At 45.2% G+C, this 17,509-nt stretch overlaps 1 protein-coding gene across 1 annotated transcript in view; it reads right to left on the bottom strand.

Annotated features, from left to right (window-relative positions):
• Nucleotides 1-17,509, bottom strand: part of LOC144373844 (syntaxin-18-like) — a 104,267-nt gene that overhangs the window by 23,740 nt on the left and 63,018 nt on the right. The window contains 2 exon segments of the mRNA XM_078036804.1: nucleotides 5,114-5,202; nucleotides 9,126-9,241. Of these exon segments, the coding sequence (XP_077892930.1) occupies nucleotides 5,114-5,202; nucleotides 9,126-9,241 (205 nt within the window).

Here is a 17,509-nt window from a genome sequence, read left to right as displayed (position 1 = left end):
GCCCAGAATGTTTATCATACATTTATTTATTTGTTTGTTTGTTTAGGTATAGAAGCTAGAACTTAGAGGGCTTTTCCCCTGAGCTACATCCCTAGCCCTTTTTATTTATTTTTATTTTGAGACAGCGTCTGGCTAAGTTGCTCAGGCTGTCCACAAATTTGTAATACTTCTGCATCGGCCTTCTGAGTCGCTGGGATTACAGGGGTGTACCACCACAGCTGTTGTCTTGGACTTTTAAATCTCTGAGTTAAACTTGATTTTTTCTTCTTCATAAACTGCAAGTATCTGAGTATCCTACTTTGTTGTTTGGCTTCTTCCTTCTCAATAATACTGCCTCCATAACAGTTCAAGTTATGATTATCAATTTAACCCGAGTTAAACCAAAGTGAGTAATTTACCACAGTGCACGGCACACCGTAAGCTCTCAGGAAGCATGACCACGGGAGGCAGATTCTAGACGTGCACGGTGAGGGGCTAGATACTTCAAAGCCCCTCCACCTGTCTGGTCAAGTTCTAGAGGCTGCTATGGCCCTTTCACTCAGGCACTGGGAAACACGCACACATACACCCTCTTCTACTGTCCCTCTTCGAGCATGTGGCCACGTCCTCTCTCGACACAAGTGGGGACTTCGCCAGTGCAGTGCTGAATGAAAGGCCCAGTCAGCACCACGGGCAGGCTGTGTATATGCCCCAGAAGACGAATTTGGCTACAGTCTCAGGAATACTTACTTCAGTATGAAAGTAAATAAAAGAAGCACGAGAGTCCTAAATGGGTTGTGGGGACAAGTAAGGCCCTCCAGCAGGAGACAGTGGCAGCTGCTGTTCTGGCTCCTGCCAGGGTCTGCCTGCTCCAGACTGTCAGGTCTCCTAGTCAAACGTGCTTTCCTCCAGCCAGACCCCCTTCCCACCTCTGCCTTCTAAGTAGTGAGGCAGCATTCTGCTTCAGGGTCTAGGGAGCTACGCGACCTTGCACAGATGGCCTAGGCTCTCTGTAAGACAGGGCTAGCAATACCCTCTCTCTCATGTGGCTACATAAATTCACCTGGACCATGTGCATACAGCAGCACCTGGCACTGTGACAGCCACTGCGTTTCGCTCAGGGTCGGGCAGCCCTCTCAGCAGGGCTCTGCTGAAGGGGTTCTAATCTGGCTTCAAATCCCCAGCTCCAAACTGTGGATATATCATTATAGAAATCCTTTTCTAATCTAATCCTTGTCACTATAGTTTTAAAAATATAAATCTCTTCTTCAAAGGCTTTGGGTATAAAATGAGGCTTGAGAAGAATCTGCATGGAAAAGAGCAAGAATAGCCAAGTGAGGACGCTGGGCCTCCTAGATGGCTGTCTGGCCCCTCAGCTCAGAGGCTCACGGCCAGGATGTTTCTCTATGACAAGCCCTTCAACATGTCCCACTCTGCAACCCTCTCCTTAATGCTCACTTGGTGCCCCTCTGAGCCTAGAGCCGGCCTGGGGTCTGTGAGCTGTACAACTCCTATGTCCCTGATGCATGAACGGAGCCTGGCCATGCATGGTAAGCCCTGCCAGCTGGCTGCCTGGGATTTCATGGGACAACACAGGCAACACTCACTAGGGACACTTCTCATGTATATCCAAGAGACAGAGGTCACTTGTCTTAAACATTCCCAAGAAATATATCAATAAATGTAGGTGGTTTTGCATGAGTTAAATGACAAGAGGAGGACTTCTTGATATAACATTAGAAAACAATTTGGTTCCACTCAGCCTGACCACAGAATACCTGCTAACTAACAAGCTCTTGTATACCTGTATCAAGAGGCAGAAATGAAAATGCACAATGCAAATCATACAAACCGTTCTGCAACATGTAACCATTGCTCCTCTGAGTGAAATAATGAATTATTTTAATATAGTATTGGGTTTAATTCATTCTTTTACCCTGAGGAAAAACTCTGAAAGAGTGACTATGAATTATGACCAGTTTGCTGCACCGCTTTCCAATTTAGAAACCAACAGTAGGGTATGGCTTTCTCTTCATTTTCAGAGTTAAGTTTTTTGATAGGATTTGAGTTAGTCACACTGTAAAAATTGGTACTTCGCTATGAGTCCCAATGAGACAGACATTACCTAGACCTTAGCCTATCTCAGGAGCACTGCCTAACCACTCATAGTGACAAAAACATTACCAAGTCCCAGTGGCTTTAGTCACTGATGCCACCACACTGAAATACTCAGAGCTAGTGGGAAGGGTCCCAGGCCATGTGTTTAGTTGATGACTCAGGACAGGAAGGAGTGGAAGGAGGAACTCCCAGTCACAAGGGAGGAAGGGCCGTGCTGCCCTGGGTGTGTGGCACACGCGGAGCCTGAGTAACATGCCTCTGCCTTCCCACGTGTATCTGATGTGAGGTGGGTGTGTGCTGAGCCTAGACTCAGTGCCCGCTCCTGCCACAGGCTCCTCCAGGTGCCACTGCACCCTGCACTTGCCACGATGCTATGGGGCATCCACTCTGATTGGGCTGAAGGCTGATTTTCTTCCCCAGATTACAAGATTGCAAGTGACAAGGGGGGATTCCTAACAGACCCTGTCATCAGAGCCCATGTTCTTTTGTCTCTGTGGGACTGTGGCATCAGGTGAGGGCAGATGGCCTCGCTGCCAGCCTTCCTTGTATCCTTCCACACTGCCAGACGCAGCACACCCCCGGGGGCTTTCCCACTCATGCTGCTCACTGCTGCCTACGGGGCCAATGCAAAGTCCTCTCACAGACAACTATGTGTACCTGGCTCTTTCCTTCACAAAAAACAGCGGTGTATGCAAAGACAGTCCAGCCCAGAATTTACAGCCACCGGAACAATGTGTTCTTTCTTAATAAAGAGCCAGGGCTGCACACCTTTGTCTACAGGAAAGGGGTGTGGTAAGAGCATGATGTCTGGAGGAACACATCTCATCCTTTCCACTAATTAAATCATTTTATGTAAATTGATGAAAAACTACGAGATTTTAAGAAACTTTGCCATCGTTTATCTATAAGAAGGGAACATCTCCCTGTCGGCCCACTGTCTGTGTCCCCTTTCTCCTGATTGTCTATGTGAGAAAGCTCAGGCTCCTCTTTTCTCTCTCGTGCCCCACTAAGGTACCTGTCTCCATTCTCTCCCTTCAGTGCTGCTCCCTGGAGCCCCCATGCCAGCCTGGATGCATGTGCTGCCTCAGTGAGTCCTCACTGCAGTAGTCTCTAGCCACCTCTACACCTTGCATGCCACAAGGCTCCCAAGGCATGTGTCCTACTGGATGCATTGAGTTAGGCATGTAAAGAAAGTCAGAGGGTAGACTCTGGACCTGGAGTGTTGCTGGAGAGGAAGATGGGAGTCTCATGGCCTCAAGGCGTCTGGGCTACTTTCTTAGCTCACAATTATTTCTGTCTGTACAGGTCAAAAACAGCCTGCTTATAACTGCAAAGAAAGTAGCTCAGGCAAGCCCTGGGAAGGTCACTGTTAACGATCACTGGGATCAGTTTCATTCTTCCAAGGTGAGGTGGATAAGAGTGTGTCATTCCACACCTGTATGAAAGGTGCTCCAAACAACTGAGGTTCAAGTGTTCAAGAGGCAGACACAGACTGGCCATCCCCTGGGTCTCAGCATGTTGGGGGCCCCAGGGGCTGTATGGATTCCTCTGGCAGCCACCCACGGCACTCTGCTGTGCTAGCCATGTGCGGTCCCACGCACCTAGGCCACAGAACCCACCAGGGACACAGTACAGAATGTGCCGGGTTTGGAGGTGAAACTTACGGCCCAGAGCTTGGCTCTGGTGCTCTGCTGGCCCGTGACCCTGGGCAGGGGTCAGGAGCTCTCGTGCCTCCTTTTCTTTATCTGTATTATAGTGGCCATTCCTACTTCATTGATCATAGTGAAGACTGAACGAGACAATGTGTGAAAGGCCTGGCAGATGGGCATTCACAGATATGAATAATCACTTTACATGAGAAGACAGCATGCCAGTAGTTACTACTGAGGAGCCTGTTTTACCTGTTAGAACAGACCATGCCTTTTACACTGTGCTCAATAGAGTCACTTATCTGCCAACAAATGATTCCCAAGATGCTGCCTGCGTGGCACCTGCATGTGGAGAGGAAGAGAAATAAAGTAGAGCACTGGGGTGGGGCTGGGAGCCAGGCCAGGAAGGCTGGTCAGGGAGGCTCTCTGAAGAGATAACCTCGGAGACCTCAGACATGACAGGAGTGAGAGAAAAGGGCCTTCAGGTGGAGCAACCTGTGGGGGTCCAGGCTGGGTGGAGGCCAGGCTGTCCTCTCTGGACAGGCTTTGGCTGCACTGCTCCTCTGCACAGAGACTAGAAATCTAGACTCACTCCCTATTTGTTAGGGCACTTTGGGAAGACCCTTCCGAATTTGTGCCAAAGGCAGGAGAAGAAGGTGACACCCCACCACCTCTTCATGCCACTATCAAGAGCACTAAGAGGAAAATAGACACTAGAAAGCTCAGAAATCATGAAGGGGCTCTGACTGGCAGACCCTGCTACTGGAGCATGCTGTGTGGGAACTGTGTTCTCCAAGCTGGACAAGGACACTATGACATCAGGGCAACTCCAGGAAGCAGCTGGTAGCACAGGGGGAGGAGCCACAGGCAGACAGTGCTGAGGATGAGCTGCAGAGCACTGGCCCAACCTCTTAGTGTTCTTCTAAACCCACCCAGAGATGACAAAGGAGAGCAGCCAGCCACAGGGGAATGGTAACCACACGGAGGTGATCTCAGCAATGAGGTGCTACTTAGCTTTCCCCTCATTACCATAGCATCAGTCACTCCAACAATTACAAAGTACCATTGTGGCAATTACAAAAGACCCATTTAATCTAAAGATGATTTTAATGCTGGTGAAATAACATCTATTATTAGTAAAGTTATCCCAAGGCAATTTCTTTTTCAATTATGCTATTGCAAATTTAAAACACATGTAAAGCATATCCGGAATTAGGAAATCAAGTGGGAATGCATAAAATATATATTTATATTTTTAAAACTTTGGTACAAATATCAGGGAAGGGCATTTAAGATGGCTACTACTCAATGAAATGGTCTTAGGATAACTCATTAAAAATAAATAATGAGGCAGAGAATGGCATTACCATTTGTATTTCTTCTGGGGATAATTCATCTTCACCTTTGCCATCTCTCCAGGTTCCTAATTCAGGCTGTGCTTTGGTCAAAATCTTTTCTGTTAAAAAAATAAAACAAAATAACAACAACAAAGAAAAAGAAAATAGAAGGCCAAATAGTCATGTTAGCATAGTGTCACTGAGGATACAGATGTGTTACAAACAAGAGACTGAATGTTATTTTGCAGCTCTGTCTCTATTTATCCATTGGTCAATATGCAGCAATATTTAGGCCTTAAATTGTGTGGATGTGTGCATGTGTATGTGTGAGGGTGGGGAAGATAGGGACAGTTTCAATATTGCACTGAATTCAACAGTGGCTACAGACTAAATGGACATTCTTCAGAACCAGTTTTTTTTTAGTACATTTCATTTTACAACACACTCTCATGCTAACATCCTCCCTCCACTTTTAAAAGGTTATTCAACATATGAATGCTTTCACTGGGAAAATAAAAAATATATATGAAATTCTGTTCCCCAATCTCATTCCTTTTCTTGAGAGTCACTGCTTTGATGTAGCCTCCTTGACTTTCTCTAAGCATATTCACATATAGATATGCAATTCCTTGTATATCTCCCACACTCAGAAATAATACAGTCTTGTGAGTGCAGTGGCTCATTCTTCACAGATATCAATGATAACATACTGTCCTCAAACTTGCTTTTCAGATTTATCAATCTACCTTGGAGATCATTTTGCATCAGTTCAAATAGCTTGACTTCATTCTTTAAACTGCTGCTTAATATTCCATTGTAAGGATACAAGGTTTTCTTTGGTTTTGTTTTGGTTGTTGTTTGTTTTTGCAGTACTGGAGATAGAATCCAGAGCATTTCACATGCTAGGCAAATGATCTACCACTCAGCTACACCCCTATCCCTTTTTATTTTGAGATAGGGTCTCACTAAATTTCCCAGGCTGGCCTCCTACTTGAGATCCTCCTACCTCAACCTCCTGAGTAGCTGTAGGCATAGGTGTCTGACCAGATACAGTTTAGGTCACTGTAACTCCACTGGTAAACCTTCAGTTAGGTCAGTGTTCACTAGTCTAATACTGTATGCCCCTGTGGAGTGTTTCTGCAAGACGGGTGCCTGGCCACAGAACTGCTGAACAGGAGGGTGTACAGAGTTTAATCTAGAGAACTTTTTGATCATGGTTGGTCAAGTGACGGCTCCTTGATGAAGTTTATTGAGAAGGCAGGCTCCTAGAAACGCCTGCTCTCAGCACAATGCTGGAGAGATCTGCATGGGTTGTACCCAGGGCTTGAGGACAGCAGTGAAAGGGCAGGGGCTACTCCTCCAGGAGGACTGTAAAAAGGTCTCTGCCTCCAAATGTGCCTGTGTGAATCTCAGCAGTACCTCTGAGCTTGCCATCAATTCAAAAGACAATACCATTTCTTTTCCCTTTCTTCCTCAACCTCAGTAAATTTCCTGTAGTTGATCTCAGTCCTAAGAGATGAGCACAAGTCCAGGGTCTTCTGACATGAAAAGGACTCATGACAGCAGCAGGCTGGAGATAGCAGACCAGGCATGAAAGATGTGGTTGTCACTGGAAAGAAATCTTCACAAAAATCCTCCACTTCCACCACAACAGTGCAGGAAAACTGTTTTCACCACAACTGTCATCACAGGAAAAATATATTTATAAGGCCTGGCTGAACGCATCCTTACAAACCAAGCTACCATTTCATTGAGATGACATCCTTTGGGCAGGGGAGTTGCACTTTCCATCCATCCTACTCCACCCCTAAGAGCTTGCTGTCTCCTGTCTGTTTTCATTATGGTGCCCATTTCAATTTTTTAAAACAAAAAAAATAAACCTTGTTCATGTCTGAACCAAGCAGTCTAGGTCTTTATAGCACTTTTGATTCCATGGCCATCCGAAGCCTTGTCCTGAATCCTGTAGCTCACTGCATGCCGCACCCAAAGTGGTGTCGAGTTCAGATGCTTGGTCTAGTGTTCAAGGCCTTCTGTGCTTTAGCCCAGCCCACAGTTAACTCCCGTTACTTTTGGGTTCTCCTCATCCATTCTTTCTCTCGGATGCATCCAGGCCAATGGCTGCAAACTGCCTATTTCTCAGGAACCCCCCTCCCCCACCCCAGCTCTAAGCTCTCCCTGCTCACTCCAACACATACTGTGTACATCCAAAGGGCATCTTAGAAGGCCTGCAGGCCACTGTATTGATTCCTTCCCACTCTCCTGAGCTTTAGTGCCAAACCCCACCTCTAGCTGTGCTCACCTCAGGCAGAAAGGCCACCATTCCCCGTCCACCATCTACCTATTGCTCCAACCCCAAGCCTGCAGGCTGTTCACCCCCGGTTGTTCTTATCCTTCACATCTCATGTTCCACTTACCAGATAAGCTCAGGCTCCGAAATGCAGCAAGTGCTTCTCTCACCCCTTTACCATGGCCTCCCCAAAGGCCCACACTACCTTGTGCCTGGGCTGTTGCAAGATTCCTGGCCCATCTGTCTGCCTCTGTGCTAACCCCTCACAGCAGTATCAGGGATTTTAGGAACTAACCCAGACCACATCATGCTCTAGCTTCAAACCCACCAGTGGCTTCTTACCGTGCTTCAACTCAAAGCCTAATTTTGCCACAAAAAACAGTCTTCTGCCCAGCACTGCTTCTCTGCACCCTTGGGGACATCTGATGCTACCTGCTCTTGCACTCTCCCATAGTCCTAGCAGGTGTGAGCTGGTTCTTTACTGGGACTGTCATTTGCATTTCCCTGATTACTAAGGATGCGGAGCACCTCTTCATGTGCTTACTGGCCATCTGAAATTTCTTTTAAGAAACTTAAGATCTTTCGCTGATTTTTAACTAGTTTGTTTTTGTAGTACTGAGTTGTAAAGAGTTCTTTCTATATTCTAGATACAAGCACCTTATCAGATATATAATTTGCAAACACTTCTTCCCATTCTGCACGTTGTCTTCACTTTTTTGATGAGGTCCTTTGAAGCATGAAAGATTTTAGCCCCAGTGACTACCACTAATCTCCCCACATCCCTGAAAGGTGGGTACTATCATCCCCATTTTAAAAATGGGTGAACTGATATCTGAGTGCTGTCAGCGCTGGAGCTGGGCTCCAGACACCTTCAAAGGGGCACTCTTCATATGCCCTCTGTCTCCAACATGCCAGACAGTGCTCTCCTGAAGGCCAAGAGAGCTGGGTTAGACAGGAGATGGCCTCGTGCTTACATGGACTTTAACCATTAAATGCAGCATTTTTTCACTCTAACCACTTATTTCCTACCCTGCAGAGGCAACTGATTCCTCTCCATAGTAAGGAAGGCTCGTGGAATGTACCTGCAGGGGGCTTCTGTGAGGGTGACAACCATGCCTGTGAGCAAACGGGCCTGAGCCCCACACCCCAAGACAGATCACAACAGAGGAAGCAAAGGTGCCCAGCTTCTCCTGGCCCCAGCACCCCTGCCTGCGAGACACATAGTGTGGATATCTCTGTGCTACGTGCACTAACAGGTGTCCTCTGCATTGGGTACACACAGAATGAAGATGTCCATGACAACAGGATATAAAGTCTAAAAAGTCATGGGGTACCTAGTATCCACAGCGACAGGCAGCACATAAACTCACTCTTGCACCTTGTCCTGCTGGCTTGACTAGCTACAAAAGCCACTGAGATTACACGCTCACCCTGGCAGGACTGGCAGGACGGTGCTGAGAGCACAGGGTTTTTCCTGGAGGGTAGCACTGCCTCCCTCGGCCCTTCAGCAGAGCCCAATCCCCGGGCAGTGTACAGCTCAAGCAGGCCCTTTCATCTGGACCCCAGCTCCCAGGTGACTGGATGGCTCTTTTCAGCCAACTGTGGACAGACAAAACCACGGCCACCTCCCGCCGGCCTTGGCTCGAGCAACCACACACGCAGCTGGCAGGGGCTGGGCTGCCGCTTCTGTCCTCTGCACTCTGCCTAGTGCCGTGAGGAAGGAATGCAGGGCAAGGCTTGAACTTTAACTCATACCTGGATGCTCTTCAGTGGCAAGTGTTTCTTCAGAGTCTTTTGAAGGATTCTGTGAAACTTTCTCAGAGGATGTGGATTCTCTTGTCTTTGTACTTGGCTCAGGTTCCAGCTTAGATCTAAAAATAAACAATTGTTTGCTGTAAAACCTATGCTACTCTTTTTGACAACAGAAGAGAGTCACTGCCTCATGGACCAACGGCTATCTGGACACACCTCCACAGGGCACCTGTAAAGAGGCATAGGCATTGTTGCCTCAGGCAGGGGCTGTGCACCCTCCGTGTCCCCAGCCACAGCATGGGAACAGCATCAGTAGGAGGCTGAAGTCTGAAATGCCCCCGATGGACACCACACTTAGTGAATGGGCAGTGAAGGCCCTACCTTCAACAAACCCAAAGCCAGGTGTTCACTAATCCACTAGTTTTACACTAATTCAAAAGTCTTTCTGAATATGTGTGTGTGTGTACATATATATACAGTAGAAACATAATTTTGACCCATATTATATACCCACATATAAGTAGAACTTAGTTTAACTATAAAAGCACAAGTCTTTAATACCTTCGAGGTGGAACCATCTCTGCACTTCCTTCCTGAACTTCTTCCCACAAGGGGTCTCCTTTTCCACCCAGGGGGTGTAGCTACACCTATTCAGAGAGGCTCTCCCTGTTACCCAAGGACCCTGCCACTCCTCTGCACCTGCTTGCTTCCTCTGCAGCAGTGATGAGTCTGTCATGCCTTGTCTTTTATCTGTCGTCTGTGAGAGCAGCTCTTTGCCTTCATGAGTCACGTTTGCTGCTTAGCCCTGGATCCTGGCATTCAGTGCTTGCTGATGGTCTAGATAAGGGTTTCCCAAAGGCCTATGTGCCGAAGGCCTAGTCCCCAGCCCATAAGCACCTTTAAAGGTGAGTCCTAGTGGGAAGTACTCAGGTCACTGATATGCACTTGAAGGGGATATTGGGACCTTGGCCCCTTTCTGTTTGTCTTCACTTCCAGGCTGCCATGAAGTGAACAGACTGCCTTTGCCACCCCAGGCCCAGTGCAAGAGGGCTAAGTGACCAATACCTCTGAAACCATGAGCCAAAATAGACATTTTCTTCTTTTAAGTTGGTTATCTTAAGTATTTTGTCACAGTAATGGAAAACTGATAGTGTTCAGTAAGTACACGTTGAATAAATGGATGCTTTACAAATACCAGTAAATGGCTAATGAGAGAGAAAAACTCTGCTTCCTTTGCTGAGAAGAAGCTTTTTAGAATCCATCCCATTTATTGATTCTCGATTTTACTTCTTATGCTTTACTACAGTGACACAGCCATATCAAACAACAGGCCCCGTTATGAAACAACAGGCCTTGTAACAGCTTTATATGACACTGTGAAAATCCCAGGCATAGTGCTAGGAGGGTCTGTGATAAAGTCCATGTTGCCAGGCAGGCTGTAAGTAAGGGAACAATGGAAACATGTGAGGGTGACTTATTAATGCCAGCTAATGTTTATTGGGGGCTAATATACTGGCCATTTTTCTAATAAGCACTTACATGGATAAATCTATTCAAATCCAAAACAATCAAAAGAAGGCACTAGTAGTAATGACCTTTTTATAAAGAAGGAAACCGAGGCCTGAGGAAATTTGGACACTCATAAGGGTCATAAAACACACGGCTGGTTTGAGACAGGACCTTAGGGACCTAGCTCTGGAGTCCACACTATGTCAATTCAACAAGGAAAAGAACGTCTGTTTAACAAACATTGATGGAATGAGTATATATTTATATAGAATAAATAAACTCCAACCCCATTTCACTCCATCAAAAAATTAATCTGACACACACAGTAGACCTAAACAAACCATCAAGTCAAAAAGACTCTAGAAGAAAGCATAAAAGAATATTTTAGTGACCTTTGGGCAGAGAAAGCAAAAATTTCAAAAATCTGGCTTTCTCAAAATCATGTTTCTATTCATCCAAGATATTATTAGGAAAATAGACAAACCACAGAACAGGAAAAATTATTTGTAGCACGTATCTGACCAAGGAATTGTATATACAATAGATAAAGAACTCAGCAAAAGGACAGATAATTCAACAAGAAATGGGTAACATATTGCTAGACATAGGGCACGTCTGTTAATCCCAGTGACTCAGGAAGCTGAGGCAGGGGGGTTGCAAGTTTGAGGCCAGCCCCAGCAACGTAGTGAGATACTCAAAGTTTAAAAACAAACAAGACCGGGGATGTGGTTCAGTGGTATAGCACACGTGGGTTCAATTCCCACAACTACAAAACCAAAACAAAACAAAACAAAAGAACCAAAAAGAAGAAAAAGAAAAAAGGGGGAGGCGAGTGGGTAAGATACTTAAATAGATGCTTCAGGAAAAAATATACAAATGGTCGATAACACACGAAAAAGTGGGACAATGAGAAACCCCCAAGCATTCACTGGGACAGCTTAGGAAACAATCAGCCCCTGATCATAGTGGGGACCTGAAATGTATGTAAGCACATACTGCTAGAAGGTATGTAAAACAGTGTTACTATTTTGAAAAACTTATGGCAATTTCTTACTAAGTTTAAGAAACATCTCCACATGGAAGAGCAACCCACACTTAGGTATTCATCCCAAAGAAATGAAAAGAGGTATCCACATGAAGGTCTGCAAATGCATGCTCACAACAGCCTTAGTCAAGAAATGGAAGCAACCTGAAGTTGCCCATGTGAGACCCGACAAGCCAGCTGTGGCACACGCCTGCGACGCAGCACCACTGGCAGCAAAGAGGGAGTTCCTGACAAGGGCAGCAGGGACAGACCTAAAAGATGCAGTACGCAAAGAGATCACACAAACAGCTCCAAGGACGAATCTATTTAAGAATAAACGTTCCACATTTGATTTTGTATATAAATATAATTATAAAATTTAACATCTGCTACTTAACAATTTACCTCAGATATTGCTAAAGATAATTTAGTAACCTGACACATTAGCCAATTTTGAAACTAGCTTAAAATAAGACATGTATCAACCAGAATTTTCAGGGTTTTTTTTACAGTTACTAAATGACAAATGGCCTAACAGTTCCTAGCCTGTTTTCCCATCTATAAAATGGGGCTGTGAGGGTATCTTTCCTGTCGAATTCCTTGTTTATTTGCAAATGCTTCCTTAGCACAGCCAACAGCCACAGTACTAGCTATTACTGCTACTGTTCTGTGGTTGCACCTACTGCCATTACTGTGGAAGGAGAAATGGTAGCGGTTTGATAAAGAAAATTTCTTCTGAAGTAATACTCGTCCAGCACACATGGCCACCGGCAAGGTGCAGGCCATCAGAGGAAAAGAAGTGATGAAATCCATTCATGACTCAGAGCTGAGAAGCGGGTGCACTGAGTGATCTGCACAAGTGACTCAGCAGGGTCTTCCAGCGCTGGTGCACTCGCAGCAGATCCCTCGGCTGGCACACCAGTGGAAGGTCAGGAGGAGCCTTGACAGACTGGCAGGGTAGAGGTGTGGGCAGCCTTTTCCTTGGCCCCTGGTGCTCAGCAGATGACCTGCTGCCCTTGCAGACTGCCTTGGTCATCAGGTTCCTCCAGCAGTTCCACAGACCCCCACATCTGGAGGCTGGATCCTTAAGCCATCGGCAGAGAATGACAGATTTAGAAGAGGGCAAGGAGACAACAGAGGGCTTGGTCCTAGCCTGCCATTTATCTGCTGCATGACCTTGCTTCAATCCTCTTGCTCTGAGTTTTCTTCATCTGTAAAACTGAGAAAATGCCACCCTCCTCAAAGGGATGTGGCGAAGATGAAATGAGAAGGGGCCTAGCGTGGAGCCTGGTCTGCAGCAGGCACGTTCCTAGGGCGCCTCTTGAACTCTCAGCCTCCTTCCCTCTTGGTGAGGTGGCTCACTGAGGCTTTCTCACTCTCACCTCCTGATGGTGAGAGATCTGCTTTTTCCACTTTCACATTGGCCACTCAGAGTGGATACAAAGACTAACACAGATTCCAAAGGTGCCATGTAAAATATAAAGGCTTTATAAACTCTTACTACTACTATTTTAGAGCACAGAAATTATTGGAAGCTTCACAGGGTAAGTGTCACTTAGTTAAGATCTTGAAAAGGGTAAGACTTTGCCAGGCATAGGGGAGAAAGGATCTTCTAGGCATAGAGAATCTAGGTCGAGCTTCTGGGTCACAGGATGGCATTTAACTTTGGATAATTATATGGCTCTTTATAATACAGACAGAATAACTTCATATTTGCATTAGCCACATATGAGAGTTCCAGTTGCTCCATGCCCTCCACTTCATATATCATTTTAAATTCATTCATTCTAATGTATGAAATGGTATTTTGTGGTTTTTTAAATTTTCACTATGAAACAACTATATGCAGCAAGGAGGTATAGTACAAAGAACCCTTTTTTTCTGAACCATCAGGGAGTAGGTTGCCAAACTGATGCTTCTTTATTTTTGGCTATTTTTCCCCCAGCACTGGGAACCGAACCCATGGGTGTATTACCACTGTATTACCATTCCTTCCCCCCCCCCTTCTCTTTTTATTTAAAAGTTTTATTGGTTCTTTTTAGTTATACATAACAGTAGAATCCATTTTGATAAAATTATACAAGCATGGTCCCCATTTCTTCTTTTTCTTTCTTTTTTAAATTTTGAGACAGAGTCTTAAGTAGTCCAGGCTGGTCTTGAACTTGAGATCCTCCTGACTTAGCCTCCTGAGTCACTGGGATTATAGGCATGTACCACTGAATAACCTTTGACTATTGAATGTATTCTTTGATATAACCAGAGTATAGCCATCAAAATCAGAAAAGGCATATCAATACATGACTTCCATCTTTTCCTTATATCCCGGTTCATTTTTGACCAACTCAATAATCTCCTTTTGTTCAAAGGATCCAGTTCAGAATTACATGTTGCATTTACCTATCATTTCTCTTCAATCTCCTTCATTTGAACAGTTCCTTCAGTGTCTCTTGAGTCCATGATTTTGACACATAATAATATACCAGTTATTCAGCAAGATGTCTCTGAATTTGAGTGTGACGTTTCCTGGTGACAGGAGTCAGGCTGGGCAGACATCACAAGTGCTGCTGAAACCTCATGGCAGCCCACCAGGTGGTGTGCTCTCACTATGCCCACTGATCAAGGTGGCAATTGCCGGGCATCCCACCACAAAAATTAATCTTTTCCCCTTTGTAATTAACAAGCATTGAGGGGAGGGTGCTTTCACATTATATATTTCAAACTTTTAATTAATTAATTATTCATATTCCAATGGACTCATGATGTCTTATTTCATGAAATATTTTGTACTCTGCTGTCATTTCTTTTGGCTCTGGTGGTCTCCAAGTGGGCCAGGAGAAACCCTTTTACACTTTAGACATGTCCCTATCACTAGAGTCCTTCCTTGCTTTCTGATACAATCAAAAGTTCCAGGCTCATTTTGTGCTCTCCCTGCCCCAGCCTAAGAACCAGTAATTTCTGCAAGAAGGGTGGTTTCTTGACACTGAAACTGAGAAACCAAGATCTGCTTATTGCTACTGGGGTGTCACTGCATCCAGGCCCTCCCAGGGAACAGAATTAAAAGACACATGCATGCATTTTCATATGTATGCATACATACATGCCCACAACCATATTCATTTCCATGCTGCCTGTGGAAATAAGATACTATGAGTTCACACTAGTACCTTTCCTTCTGTCCCATGACTACAGGGACAGAAGAAAAGGTACTAGCCTCATTCTGGCTTCTTCCCTTTCACTTCTATAGTGAGAAACCTGCCTATCCTCCTCTATTTCTTCCTTGATCAACCCCTTACAGGCACTCACCCCTCATCCTGCTGCCCGCCACTCCTCCTGGTGGGGATGCACCACTCCTCTTGTTGGGGCTCTGATTGCTGTGTTGACAATGCTGCTCAGCTTGACCTTCTTCTACTGGGAAACCTCAGCTGCCCACACTGCACCCCTCTTATCCCACCTCACTTCATGGCTCCAGAACTGAACTGTTTTGGAAGAGGAAGAGCATAATTGACTTTTTGATGAAGGTTCCTTTAACATCTGCCATCTCTGTATCCAGAGGATGGCAATGTACCAGTTTTCAATTTAAATGAATGAAAGCCTGCAGTGCAGTGGACTGAGACATAGGGGAGTGCCTTTTTCTTTTTTTTTCTTTTTTAACTGATAAAAACAGATTCTAATTATACACAGAGTATCTACTGAGATCCTCAGGGAAATTACAAATTAACTAGTTGAAGGAAATTTGAAAACAGCCATTTTAAGAGTTCTTGGGAGGATCAGCATCTACCCCATTCTGACAGACACTGACCTGGCTAGGCCCACCTCTGCCCATTAGGCTTCCAGGTCCCACCTTGAGGACCTTAGGATTCTCTTTAAAATTTGAAAAGAACAAAAAGAGATGTAAAAGAGGAGGTGTAGGGAGGGAGGGAGAGAGATTTTTGGGCTTTAAAATAAGAAAACATGGGAGAAATTCTTTGCAAACCTTAAATAAGGCCCATATAAATCTTAGAGAGAAATGGCTCTTTTTCCAGATTTAAGGACTGCTCTTATGCTGTTTTCCTGCCCCAAACAAAGGCTCTGGGTGGAAGAGTGTTTTCAGTCTGTCACAGGATTGTCTTCAGCACCCAACATGGCTTCCAGGCAAAGGGCAATGGCTCCTGCTGCCTGGACCAAGTTGTCCCTCACACAGCAAAGGCGCAATGGGCACAGATAGGACCAGTCACACACTGCTCACAATGGCCTGTCATGGGACAAGCACAGAAAACAAGAGCAAGCACCTGCAGCCCTCTGACTTTGCCCTCTGATCATTTGTTTCACATCATTAAGCAGGTTACACATCAGCTCAAGTGTCATCTGCCTGCTGGATTAGTCACCTGTGGCATAACCTCAGAACCTGTCACATGCTGTAGAACACACACCTCGTCCACAATAGACAACAAAATACTGAATCAAAGAAATGGTTCTGAGGGACTCTGCTCTGAGCCAAGTCTACACAGACTTTCTGTAAAGAGCTACAGGGTGAATATTTTGGACTCTGTAGATTATATGTAGTGTCTGTCTCACAGCTTTTCTTATTATTTTACCTTTTAAAAATATAAAAAAAAAAACTTTCAGTTGGAGGGCTGTACAAACAAAGCCAAGGTCTAGATTGGCCCATAGGCCGTAGTTTGTTGATCTCTCTTCTAGGCAATGATTAAGGCCCTGTTACAGAGTAAACAGTGCAACATTTCTGTCATGGGTCTGCTGTCACAGGGCAGAGCTTCTTTTTGTTCTTTCTTCATCTTGATCACTGCCACTATCATCATCCCCAATTACTGGCAAAACTTATGAGCTCTTACGAAGTATAGGGCCCTGGGTTAGAGGTGATGGATACAAAGAGGTAAAAGATACAATCCTCTCCTTACCAGTCTTAGAATCCGGAAGGGGTGAGAGGGCTAAATTATAATATAAAGTGCCTTCTTCAATTACCAGAAAAGTACTGTGATATTATGTACTATAGAAGGAGGAGAAGAAATGAAATGCAGTAGAATGTTGATCTTTTATATCAATATTAGGAAGCAATTAATAATAACTCAAGATGTCCTGCCTAGCCATGGATCAACGCAGCCTTTTCTAAGGTGCACTGGCCAGCTGTCTGCACAGTTGTGGCTCCATGCAGGCAGGCCTGGGGTAGGAGGTTGCATAGACTCTGAGAACTCTGAACACTAAGTGCCTCTCTAACCTGTCTGAAAATGGAAATAAATAAACCTACATAAGTTTTAGGTAAGATCAGATAAGTACACCTCACTGAAGTCACCAGGGTTTCCCCAGAGCTCTTGTCTTCCAGAATGCATAGTCCATGTGCTCAGCACCAGCTTGGGGCCACATGAGGGCCTTGCAGCAGCTGCAGAGCTCTGGCCTCCCAAGCTGCTGGTGTGTAACCTGCTCGGTGATGGGAGAAACCCTCACCTCCCACTAACGGATTTCAATCTTCTTAGCTCGCCCTTAAGACAGGAAAAGCAGCCCAAAGTTTCCACTTCTAAGAACATCAGTGTACTAGTGAAAGGTAAGTGTTTGGAGGAAGGGCCAGAAGAGCAGACATAAGACCCCAATAACAGTGATCACTCTCCCTCTGTCCAGCTTGGCAGGTGCCACTGCCACGCCAGAAGTGAAACGCCTCGAGGATGGATAAAGAACCTCTATCTAATAATGGTACTCACATTTAAAAAAATAGACTCATGGTCAGAAAAATGCAGAAAGTTTAACTGACACTGTTTATGGCTTAATGAACAAAAGTACTTTCATCCAGTTTGGTACGAGAGCCCTTTGGAATGGTAGATTAACATGACAGCACCGTTCTACGAAGATAATCTTAGCATGTAAT

Source organism: Ictidomys tridecemlineatus, unplaced genomic scaffold (assembly GCF_052094955.1).
Source record: "Ictidomys tridecemlineatus isolate mIctTri1 unplaced genomic scaffold, mIctTri1.hap1 Scaffold_51, whole genome shotgun sequence".
In the NCBI taxonomy this organism is placed as follows: domain Eukaryota; kingdom Metazoa; phylum Chordata; class Mammalia; order Rodentia; family Sciuridae; genus Ictidomys; species Ictidomys tridecemlineatus.
Note: the sequence above shows the minus strand (reverse complement) of the source record. Positions and strands in the feature narration are given on the sequence as shown.